This window comes from Babylonia areolata, chromosome 28 (assembly GCF_041734735.1).
Source record: "Babylonia areolata isolate BAREFJ2019XMU chromosome 28, ASM4173473v1, whole genome shotgun sequence".
In the NCBI taxonomy this organism is placed as follows: Eukaryota; Metazoa; Mollusca; class Gastropoda; order Neogastropoda; family Buccinidae; genus Babylonia; species Babylonia areolata.
The window spans coordinates 9,384,038-9,397,293 of NC_134903.1; the positions used below are offsets into that span (position 1 = coordinate 9,384,038).

Genomic DNA, 13,256 nt, shown 5'->3' on the forward strand with positions numbered 1-13,256 from the left:
TTTTGTGTGTTTTTTTTTTCTTTCTTTTATAAGAGTGTTTGCAATTTGCTTGACATGAAGTATCACTTGCTGTTAGAATATGAAGAGCCATTCAAGACATACAACAAAATTTTGATTATGTATTTCGGAATTATGTCGGTCCACCAATATAGATACAGAACATGTAATGATAGTAATTTGACCTGTCCATTATGTAAAGCCTCACAAGGTAATGAGATGCACTTTGTTCTTTATTGGCCATCTTTAAGGAACACCCGAGAAGAATTTATTACACGTAAATATCAAAGACAACGTTACACAGCATAAAACAAATTTGGATAATCATTAACCTCTTCTGAAATTCGTAGGAAAATAAGTCTGTATTTTAACGGAAGGCTTTCAAATTCAGAGAAACTGTAAGCTTCGCGAGAACTTTTTATTTTATTTATTGTGCAACATACTAAACCGTAGTGTTGTTTTACTTATGTATTGGTTTGACTGTTTTTGGATGTTCACATGCATTGATAGCTTATGTTCATAAAAATCAGAATTCTTCTTCGTCTTCTTTCTCTTCTGCGTTCGTGGGCTGCAACTCCCACGTTCACTCGTATATACGGGAGTGAGCTTTTACGTGTATGACTATTTTTACCCCGCCATGTAGGCAGCCATACTCCGCTTTCGGGGGGGTGCATGATGGGCATGTTCTTGTTTTCATAACCCATCAAACGCTGACATAGATTACGGGATCTTTAAGGTGCGTATTTGATCTTCTGCTTGCGTATACGCACGAAGGGGGTTCAGGCATTACCAGGTCTGCACATATGTTGACCTGGGAGATCGTAAAAATCTCCACCCTCTACCCACCAGGCGCCGTCACCGTGATTCGAACCCGGGACCCTCAGATTGAAAGTCCAACGCTTTAACCATTCTGCTTTTGCGCCCGTCAAAATCCGAATTCACAATCACATACTTCAGTACACGGTCTTGGCCTATACATACACAGAGAATCTCTCTGTCTCTGCCTCTCTATCTGTCTGTCTCTTTCTCTCTCTCTTTCTGTCTGTCTCTCTCTCTCTCTCTCTCTCTCTCTCTCTCTGTGTCTCTCTCTCTTTCTGTCTGTCTCTCTATCTGTCTCGGTCTCTCTCTCTCTCTCTGTCTGTCTCTGTCTCTTTCTCTCTGTCTGTCTGTCTGTCTCGGTCTCTCTCTCTCTGTCTGTCTCTCTGTCTCGGTCTCTCTGTCTCGGTCTCTGTGTGTGTGTGTGTGTCTCTCTCTCTGTCTGGCTCTGTCTCTTTCTCTGTCTCACTCTCTGTGGCTCTCTGTCACTCTCTTTCTCTGTCTCTTTCTCTGACCCTTCTTTTCTCCCCCCAGTCCCTCACTTCTACCCTCCTCTATCACTCACTCACCCCCACCCCCTCCCTGCCTCACATCCAATACACAGATAGATCGATCGATCGATAGATCGATAGACAGACAGACAGACAGACAGACAGATAAAAACATAAAATAAAGACAAACAATAAGAGACAGACAGATAGAGAGAGAGGGGGGGGGGAGAGATAGAGACAGACAGAGAGACACACAGAGATAGAGACAGAGAGATAGAGAGGGAGAGAGAAATAGAGACAGAGAGAGACAGGCAGACAGACAGAGAGACACACAGAGATAGAGACAGAGAGATAGAGACAGACAAAGAGATAGAGACAGAGAGATAGAGACAGACAGACAGACAAAGAGACACACAGAGATAGAGACAGAGAGAGAGAGAGAGAGAGAGAGGAATGATCTAGGCGTTTTAATGTATCGGATTCATCCAATCTGCCATTAGCGGGACATCTGAGTGGCTTTCCGCAGAGATTGCATCCATTAGCGTCGGGTCAGGTGCCTTGACGGACGTACACAGATAGATAGATATATGGAGAGAGAGTGAGAGAGAGTGAGAGAGAGAACACAGAACACACACACACACACACACACACACACACACACACACACAGAGGGAGAGAGAAAAAAAGAATCACTGAACAGAGAGAGAACACACACACACACACACACACACACACACAGAGGGAGAGAGAGAGAGAGATAAAATACTGAACAATGAGAGAGAGAACACTGAACACTTTAATGTCAATAGCTTTACAGCCCTAATGACATGGAGGTTCATAATACAAATAACAACATGTATCAAAAGTAATAATATTAATTAAATCCAAATCCAAAACGAAATCAGTCAATCTCTGCAACTAAGTGCAGTTCGACCATCCATTCAAAGTAATGTGATGTAGAGAGAGAAAAAAAAACACCCAAAAAACCAACATATATAAATGTGTAACATGAATATTTTCCATATGAGAATGACAACACATATTTCAATTTTCACAATGAACAACACCTGATACTATTTTATTGTTGTTGGGTTTTTTTTCGTCGCATGTTATTCGCTTCGGCAATATATTTTGCAAGTGACTGTAGTGAAGTTTCATGATTTAGATTAAGCACTCCAAAAATATCTTCATTCTTTTCTAAATTTGTTTTAAATACAACACATTTTTCTCGAATATCATCATAAGCTTTACAACTAAACAAAAAATGTAACTCATTCTCCCTAAAATGACCGCACATCGGACAAGGGGAGAGTAACGAGGGCTCAGTTTGAAACCATTTTTTATATGCATTTAACCCAATCGTTCTCGATCTCAATCTGGCGAGACTTGTTCAATGCCACTTGTTTGTCATGACTGTGATATATTTTTCTGTTTGAAATATACTTTTAAAACTATAAAACCATCTATATTTCTCAGTGCTTTCCATTTTACAGTGCCAGTTTTGTTTATATGAAGCAATTAGTCTATCTTTGAATTCCGAAACAAATCCTTCTTCACATCCAACTCCCTGACACATCCACACAATCCCAAATCCATTTACACTGAGAGAGAGAGAGTGAGAGAGGGAGAGAGAGAGAGAGAGAGAGAGAGAGAGAGAGAGAGAGAGAGAACACTGAACACACACACACACACAAACACACACACACACACACACACACACACACACACACACACATGAGCATATGAACACACGCGCACGCACGTACACACAGATGCAGATGAACACACACACACAAGGAATGTACACTTGGAATACCTCTTGACAAAGGCTAGAAAAAAGCCTCAACCTTTTAAAGATCGTTAGCAGGCAACACTGAGGTCAGGATACCTCTGTACTTATCCACCTTGCAACATCGCTAGTATGCTCAAAGCTAACCTATGCACAAGAGGTATTCTTTTCTGCACCAAAATGCATGTTAAAAAAATTACGAAGTGTGGATAGTAAAGTATATAAGCTTGCTGTTGGTGTTCCAGTTCATGCTTCAACTTTTTTTTTTTTTTTTAAACATACACAGAAATTAAAGTACTACCCTTTGAAGAACAGATGAAACTTGCATCAGGAAAATATATCTTGAGAAGTACAACAGTTCAAAATTCAAATAATTATCGCCGAGATCAGTTTAAAATCAAACTTTCATTTCCCTAAAATGGACCTCCAAAGCAACATCATCATCGTCATCTTCCTCCTTCTTCATCATTACGGTGCAGATGATGGGGCTCTTTGTTTATACTGATGATGATGAAAAAGGAGGAGAGTGACGATGATGATGTTGCTATGGAGGTCCATTTTGGTTTGGGACTGCGTGACAAGGCACAGTGTATTCACTCCCTCACGACTATAGGTACTTATACCTCTGGTATGTTTTAACTCACTCAGTACGGCCAGTCCTCTCTTCTCCTCTACACAGACCCCTCGGATGTCCAGTGGGTGTCTGAATGACCCATCCTTTAGCTTCCGTCGTCAGAACTGTGGTATTCTTTGTCAACATTCACCTCTTCAGTATAAGAGCGTTCCGCTTGTAACTCTCCATACGAACGGCGAAAGAGACGACGTTAACAGCGTTTCATCCCAATTACCATCATCAAAATATTACAAGCGGAACGCTCTTATACTGAAGAGGTGAATGTTGACAAAGATACCACAGTTCTGACGACGGAAGCTAAAGGTTGGGTCATTCAGACACCCACTGGACATCCGAGGGGTCTGTGTAGAGGAGAAGAGAGGACTGGCCGTACTGAGTGAGTTAAAACATCAGGAGTGAACTCAAATCAAACTAGTTGCCCCTCGTTTATCATACACGAGATGAACAACGCACCTTTTGACATTAATTTCCTAGATTTAAAGAAAGCTGAAGGCCCTGCTCTCCTTGCTTTTGTTAAATCTCACATTCAAGAAAATGATCCAAATCACCTTATAGTATATACAGATGGTTCAGTACTTGATAACAGTCAGGCAGGGGCAGCATTTATAATGCCGTCATTAAAAGTAGAGAAGTACTATCATATCGGTAAAGATTTTTCTATATTCACAGCAGAACTTATGGCTATATTCATGGGATTAACTCACTTACTAGATCTTCCCATTACCATATTTTAAGTGTTATTTTGTGTCGATTCCAAATCTGTATTACAAGCATTAAAATCTTTTAATTTGAAGACAAGACGAGAATTCATAACAGAAATTCGTCATATTTCATGTTTTGACCATCCGTGGTACAAAGGTTAACTTTTGTTGGATCCCTTTCTCACGAGTTGTGGGAAATGAGCGGGTGGACCGTTGTGTGAAAAAAGGCGCAATGAACATTTACAGTGCCATAGAAATTCGTATTCCATATTCATTACAAGAAGGTTATTCTCTACTGGAGAAAACTTGCTGGAGCCATAACCCTGACAGAGAAAATAATGACAATAACTAGCGCAAAATTGATCGCATGTTTTATTATAAAAAGTGACGTCTCAGTAGCAGAAGGCTCACCAGTCTAATATACAGACTACGACTGGATGCCATAGAAACAAAATATACTTCCAATGTGACTTGCATTTGCGGCTGTGCAATTACCCCTGTGCATGTCATCCATAAATGTGAACTGTTAAAACCATATTTACCTATGTCATTTACAAAAAATCTACAGTTCCATCTGCTTCCATTAGAAATGTCTTAAATTATGATAATCAACATATGTTTGAAATAGTTCACAGTTTGATTTGGAGCCCAGTTGGCTCTTTGTTGCAATTCTACTGGTTGACTAGTTTATTTATTATTTTTTTTATTTCGTTTATATTCTTCTTTTTTTTTCTTCTTCTTTTTTACTTTTTTTTTTCTTCTTAAAAAAAAAGAAGCTAATTGAGGAGAGAGGACCAGGGAAAGTAGTGATGATTTACGGCATGGATGGGGTGAGGGAGATGACAGATTTTAGTCTAAAATCACAAATGTGGATAGACGTTAAGTAAAAGAACGAAACACACACACACACACACACACACACACACACACACACACACACACATACTCGAAAAAGTCAAGACCTTCTCATTCATTGATTAATTAACCAGAATCGCGTCAGACTGGAAGGCGCGTGGCTGAGTGAAGACAGGGAAAGTGTCTATCATCTCGGTGTTTTGAAGATGACAGATTAATTAGTGGGAAAGATGCCGTGGACAGCACTGTGTATGTTCCGTCTCTCTCTCTCTGTCTCTTTCTCTCTGTCTCTCTGTCTCTCACTCTCTGTGTATCTCTGTGTCTCTGTCTCTCTCTGTGTCTCTCTCTCTATCTGTCTCTCTCTGTATCTCTCTGTCTGTCTGTCTCTGTCTCTCACTCTCTGTGTCTCTGTCTCTCTCTCTCTGTCTCTCACTCTCTGTGTCTCTCTCTGTGTCTCTGTCTCTCTGTGTGTCTCTCTGTCTCTCTCTCTCTGTCTGTCTGTATGTGGCAAGTTCATTCTCTGTCTCTCTCCCCCCCTCCCCCCACCCCCCCCTCTCTGTCTCTGTCTGTCTGTCTGTCTCTGTCTCTCTCTGTCTCTCTCTCTCTCTCTCTCTCTCTCTCTCTCTCTCTCTCTCTCTCTCTCTCTGTGCCCCAATCTCTGTGTCCGTTTCTCACTTTCTGTCGGTCTGTACGTATGCCTGTTTCTTCATCTCTCTCTCTCTTTGTCACTCTGTGTGAGTGTGTGTGTGTGTGTGTGTGTGTGGTGTGTGTGTGTCTTTGAGAGAGAGAGAGAGAGAGAGAGAGAGAGAGAGAAGGCGTCAGATTTCAGGTAAATAACACTTGACACTGTCAGAAATATTTTGCAGGTGCGTTCCTCGATGACTCAGATTAAAGATTTTAGATTAAGGAAATAATATATTAGTTCTGGTGTGCTGTTATTATCGCCACGTTCTTGTGGATGCGGGTACGCGCGCGCGCGTGTATGTGTGTGTGTGTGTGCGTTTGCGTGTGCGTGTGTGTGTATGTGCATGCGTGTGTGTATGTGTGTGTGTGTGTGTGTGTGTGTGTGTGTGTGTGTTTAAACCTGGTCCTTTCGTCAAAAGTCCTGGTCTGAAGTCATTCCCTATCATGTAAGCTTGATTCATTAAAATGACACTCGTTTTATGAACACATTAATGAGCACAAATTAGTGTGTGTCTATCACAGATGACATCAAACAACTAACGATGTTGTTGATGATGTGGATACCTTCATAGCGCCTATCCATCTATCTGTCTGTCTAGCTATCCATCTCTCTCTCTCTCTCTCTCTCTCTCTCTCTATATATATATATATATATATATATATATATATACGCCTGTCTCTGTCTGTCTGTCTGTCTGTCTGTCTGTCTGTCTGTCTCTCTCTCTCTGTATATATATATATATATATATATATATGTCTGTCTCTCTCTGTCTCTCTCTGTCTCTCTCTCTCTCTCTCTCTCTCTCTCTATATATATATATATATATATATATGTCTGTCTCTCTCTCTCTCTCTCTCTCTCTCTCTCTCTCTCTCTATATATATATATATATATATATATTCCCCCCCCCTCTCTCTCTCTCTCCGTACACACACACACACACACACACACACGCACACACACACACACACACACGCACACACACACATATATATATATATATATATATATATATATATATATATGTGTGTGTGTGTGTGTGTGTGAAGATATGGATACTTTTATAACGCATATCCTTGTTGAGAGACCAAGGTCCACCACACGGTGGAATCATTTGCCACAGCAGCAGGTACCCTAGGTACCTACGTGGGTCTAGAGTGGACTTACAGCTGCCACTGAACCGTCAGCATTCGTTGCCTGTCTCACTCAATCAGGTTTCAGTCACGCACACACACCCACACACACACTCATACATGCAAAAATTTCAACATGCATGACCATTGTGTCCATTCACCCCGCCATATATGCAGCCATGCACCTGTTTTCGGGGAGAGGAGGGGGTGTAGTGGGTGGGTGGGTGGTGGGGGTGGGTGGGGGTACATGCTGGGTATGTTCTTGTTTCCACAGTAACCCACCGAACCACTGACGTGGATTTCAGGATCTTTTTAATTAATAACGTTGCGTGTTTGATCTTCACCTGGTGTTTCATATATCAACAATATATCTCTCTCCCTTTCTCTCTCCCCCTCCCCCTCTCTCTCTCCCTCTCCCTCCCCCCTCTCTCTCCCTCTCACCTCTCTCTCTCTCCCTCCCTCTCTATCTCTCCCTCCCTCCCTCTCTCTCTCTCCCTCTCCCTCCCTCTCTTTTTCTCTCCCTCTCTCCCCCCCCCTCTCTCTCTCCCTCAAAATTATTAACATAACTGAAAACGTGTACCACGTTCCTTGTGAACGTGCAGATGACCAAAACAGGTTGTTTTTTTGTTCACTTGATATATGTTTTTTTTTAAACAAGAATAATAATAATAATAATAATAATAATAATAATAATAATAATAATAAATAAATAAAATGAAATAAAAATAAAATACCCCCCCCCACCCCCCAAAAAACACCAAAAAACAAACAAAACCAAAAAAAACGTACGTTCTCAGTTTATATAATACTTGTGCACTTTAATATTACACTTGTGATTATGTTTTTTTCTTTCTCCAATCACTGACACTCACCCTCTCCATTTTAGATTTTGTACTCTATCTTTTCCACATTCTGTTCTCTCTCTCTCTCTCTCTCTCTCTCTCTCTCTTTCTTAGCCCCCTCCCCATTGCCCCCCCCCTCCCTTCCACCTCAACCGCCCCCCTTTTCATTCGAATATACAGAAATGTCGATTTCTAATTAATAATAACAATCATCGTTATGACAAAAAATTATAATAATCCAAATAATAATAATAATATCATTTATTTTCAGTCTAATATCATCATCTTAGATCTTAAATAAACGAACGAACAAGTTAATAATTATCGTCACGCATCGGTTAAGAAACAACATATCCTATTTGTAGCAGGTAAAGCAGCAGAAGTAGTTGTGGTAACTGCCTATTAGTAGTGCGAGCAGCAGGCAACAGCAGCAGTAGTAGCAGTAGAAGCAGCGGTTGTAGTAGTAGTAGTAATAGCAGTAGTTTCAATTTCTTCTCATAAGCGTAATATTAAAGTGCACACGTATTATATAAACTGAGAGCGTACGTTTCCTGTTTTTTTTGGGGGGGGGGTTGTTGTTTTTTTTAATTATTTTTGTTTTTGTTTTTTAGCAGTAGTAGTGGTAGCAGCAGTAGTAGCAGTAGAAGCAGCGGTTGTAGTAGTAGTAGTAATAGCAGTAGTTTCAATTTCTTCTCATAAGCGTAATATTAAAGTGCACACGTATTATATAAACTGAGAGCGTACGTATCTTTTTTTTTTTTTTTTCTTTTTTTTTTTAGCAGTAGTAGTGGTAGCAGCAGTAGTAGCAGTAGAAGCAGCGGTTGTAGTAGTAGTAGTAGTAGTAGTAGTAGTAGTAATAGCATTAGTTTCAATTTCTTCTCACAAGCGTAATATGAAAGTGCACACGTATTATATAAACTGAAAGCGTACGTTTCTTGTTTTTGTTTAGTTTTTTTTTTGTTTTTTTTATTTTTTTTTTTTTTTATTTTTTATTTTTTTTTTTGGGGGGGGGGGGGGGGGGCGAGGGGGGATATTTTTTATTTTAAAAAATTTATTTATTTATTATTATTATTATTATTATTATTATTTTGCTTTTTTTCTTACGTGTGTGTAATTATTTGAAAATAGACCTGTCTGGTTTTAATACTAAAAGCAAAAAATAAAAATAAAAATAAATAAATAAAATAATAATAATAAAGAAAAATAAAGAACTCCCATAATTACTGTCTTTCTCGTATTCGCGTATACACCGCTCTTCAACAATATAAAGTTTTCGCTTTGAAACACAATCCAAAACGTCACGAGCACTACAAAGTAGATAATTCTCAAAAAAGCTTTAAGCATCTGATCACTGAAGAGAAGAAATATTATCTTTAACTCACTCAGTACGGCCAGTCCTCTCTTCTCTTCTACACAGACCCCTCGGATGTCCAGTGGGTGTCTGAATGACCCAACCTTTAGCTTCCGTCGTCAGAATTGTGGTATTCTTTGTCAACATTCACCTCTTCAGTATAAGAGCCTTCCGCTTGCAATATTTTGATGATGGTAATTGGGGTGAAACGCTGTTAACGTCGTCTCTTTCGCCGTTCGTATGGAGAGAGTTAATTGTTCACAGGGGAAACCGTATCTACTTAAATTCCTGATGACAGTGTTGCAAGTGCTTCAACGGATCCTTGAAGACATTGTTCGTTTCGTTTATTTATTTATTTATAGTCTGTTCATCTAAGATGATGATATTAGACTGAAAATAAATGATATTATTATTATTATTTCGATTATTATCATTCCTATCATAATGATGATTGTTACTATTAATTAGAAATCGACATTTCTGTATATTCGAATAAAAAGGGGGGCGGTTGAGGTGGGGGGACGGGGAGCGGTGGTGGGGGGGTGGGGGGGAGGGGGGGGGGCAAGGGGGAGGGGACTAAGAAAGGAAGAGACAGACAGCCAGACAGACAGAGAGAACAGGATGTGGGAAAAAATAGAGTACAAAATCTAAAATGGAGAGGGTGAGTGTCAGTGATTGGAGAAAGAAAAAAACACACCATAATATTGGAAGGGTGTGTGTGAGAGGCGAGACGGGGGAAGCGAGATTAGGACAACAACAAAAAAATCAAATATTGTATGCACTACTTCTGTAGATTATTTTTTTTGAAAAGAGGTTCATGTGGGGACCTGTAATAAACAACCAGCTGGACTATTTAACACATAACTAGCTAAAGTTAACAAAGACCAGTTTGAAATATATAACTTTTCCCTTGAAGACAGCATGATAGTTTCAGTTTCAGTTTCAGTAGCTCAAGGAGGCGTCACTGCGTTCGGACAAATCCACATACGCTACACCACATCTGCCAAGCAGATGCCTGACCAGCAGCGTAACCCAACGCGCTTAGTCAGGCCTTGAGAAAAAAAAAGAAAAAAAAAGGTGAATAAATAATAGATAAGCGTACATAAATAAGTAAATAAATAAATAAATAATAATTATAATATATAAAAAGGGGTAGTAATAATAATAATAATAATAATAATAAATAAATAAATAAACAAAGCATGATAAAGCAGGTGGAGTATTTTGCAATACTGGGTTTCCCAACGGAATACGTTTGTAAAGATGTTTTGGCTTTTGGATGTGAAAGGTGTATTTCATATTCTGTTTGATTCTTTCGCGAGGAGATGATGGGTTTTGAAAAAGAAATCTAATCTTTGTGACAAGACTCAGTTGTAAGAGAGAGGCGAAGTCTTTGCTTGGAATGATACTATCTTTCATGGAAGCAAATGTAACCAGCTGTTTCTGTGGGATTCATTGTCTTTCTAATACGATATAGAGCATTTAATGAATCTATATATGAAATATATGGATTAGTAACATTTTATTTACATTTCGTGTGTGGCGGGGAATCGAGTGATTTGTTTATGGGAAAAAAAAATCGAAAGAAGCTTGCAACAAGGACATTGTATGTACCACACACACACACACACACACACACACACACACACACACACACACACACACACCATTTTCAGTTTACGCGCTTCATGAAGATACTGATCCTTTAACATAGAGAAAAGTGATCCGTCCGAAACCTGGGAATGCTTAGGTACTGTCGTATTCTTTTTGTCCTCGGGGGGTGATGGCCTAAAGGTAACACGTCCGCCTAGGAAGCGAGAGAATCTAAGCGCGCTGGTTCGAATCACGGCTCAGCCGCCGATATTTTCTCCCCCTCCACTAGACCTTGAGTGGTGGTCTGGACACTAGTCATTTGGATGAGACGATAAACCGAGGTCCCGTGTGCAGCATGCATTTAGCGCACGTAAAATAACGCACGGCTGCAAAAGGGTTGTTCCTGGCCAAAATCTGTTGAAAAATCCACTTCGATAGGAAAAAACAACGAAAACTGCACGCAGGAAAAAATATTAACAAATGGGTGGCGCTGTAGTGTAGCGACGCGCTCTCCCGAATTTCACACAGAGAAATCTGTTGTGATAAAAATAGAAATACAAATACAAATCATTTTCCATGGGAAAACAACAACAACAACAACGACGACGACGACAACGACAATAACAACAGTGATTCCAGTGGAACTGAAAATCAACATGTATATGATATCAGGCTTTACGTTATGCAAGGAATGGGCGCTCATATGTGTTTTTTTGTTTGTTTGTTTGTTTGTTGTTTCTTAGACAAAGGGACACAATTCAAACCATTGCTTACAGTTGGATTATGTGCCTTGTCTTGTGAAGCGTACCAACACTTATTCAGTGTTCAATATTTCTCTTCTCATCGCTTCACACACACACACACACACACACACACACACACACTGTTTGCTTGTTTCATTGCTTTGAACGTGCCTTTCATTCCTGCATTCTGTTTTGGTTCACAGAGGGACCTGTATAAGGACAAAGACCTCAAGGTTTTGCACAGCGATCAAACTCGTGGATACGTATATATACTTTATATATATATATATATACATATAATATATATATATATATATATATATATATATATATATATATATATCGTTCAATATCAAAAACGAAGAGGACAAAACAAACTAAAGAAACAAGACTAAAAAAAAAAAAAAAAAAAAGATCGCAACACCAACACCAACAATGGAGCCCCACACGCAAGAAGAGCTGCACGCTTTCCACAAGTGGTACTCCGGAGTCCACGGCTACCTGAGTCTTCTGGTATGCCTCTTCGGGATCCCTATGAACCTGATCAACATCACCGTGCTCACCAGGCCCCATATGCGTACCCCCATCAACTGCATCCTGACGTGGCTGGCCGTCTTCGATCTCTGCACCATGGCCAGTTACCTCCCTTTCGCCCTGCATTTCTACTGCATTCACTCCCCTTGGGAGCTTTCGGTGGCGAAGAACAGGTATGAGCATGTGTGTGTGTGTGTTTGTGTGTGTGTGTGTGTGTGTGTGTGTGTGTGTGTGTGTGCAACGGAGAGACGAGAGAGAGAGGGTCATAGACTTGACACATGGTCAAACACGTGAGGTGAATGTGAGAGCATCAATCCATCTCCTGCCCCTGATATATATATATATATATATATATATATATATATATATATATATATATATATACCACTTCCTCCTCCATCAATTAGCAATAATGGACTATTGGAACTCATTCTGCTTCCTTTTTATGATTATTGTATGAGAGAGAGAGGGGGGGCGGGGAGGAGAGAGAGAGAGGGAGATAGAGGGAGAGAAAGGTAGAGGGAGAGAGAGGGGGAGGAGAGAGAGGGAGGGAGAGAGAGAAAGAGGGAGATCGAAATAGAGACAGAGAGAGAGGGGGATAGAGAGGGAGACAAAGGGACAGAGAGAGAGAGGGGGGAGAGATAGAGAGGGAGAGGGAAAGAGAAAGGGGGGAGAGAAAGAGAGAGAGAGAGAGAGAGACAGGTGGATGGACAGACAGACACAGAAACATGGATAGACAGACAGACAGGCAGGCAAACATTATGATTATGCTCGATCCGATCTAATCGCTGGATGTGCTCTTTATGTTGACTTGTATGAATTTTGTGATTTTTGGGGTGTGTATATTTTGTGATTACAGTTTGTGTGTGTTTGTTCTCCCCCCAAGCCCACCCACCCACCCCCACCCCTTTTTTTTTCTTTTTCTTTTTTTGTTTGCTTTTGCTTTGTTGTTTTTTTGTTTGCTAAGTACTATTTACTCTTGAATTTGTATATCTTATTGAAAAGCGCGGTAATCCCCATTTGAGATGGGTGCACTGCGCTATATAAGCCTTCATCATCTCCTTCTTCTTCTTCTTCTTCTTCTTCTTCTTC

At 40.1% G+C, this 13,256-nt stretch overlaps 1 protein-coding gene across 1 annotated transcript in view; it reads left to right on the forward strand.

The window, feature by feature from the left end:
* Positions 1-12,065: 12,065 nt before the first annotated feature.
* LOC143301781 (G-protein coupled receptor dmsr-1-like) overlaps positions 12,066-13,256 on the forward strand; it is a 5,861-nt gene continuing 4,670 nt past the window's right edge. The window contains exon 1 of the mRNA XM_076616172.1: positions 12,066-12,337. Within this exon, the coding sequence (XP_076472287.1) occupies positions 12,066-12,337 (272 nt within the window). The remainder of the gene's footprint in view (positions 12,338-13,256) is intronic.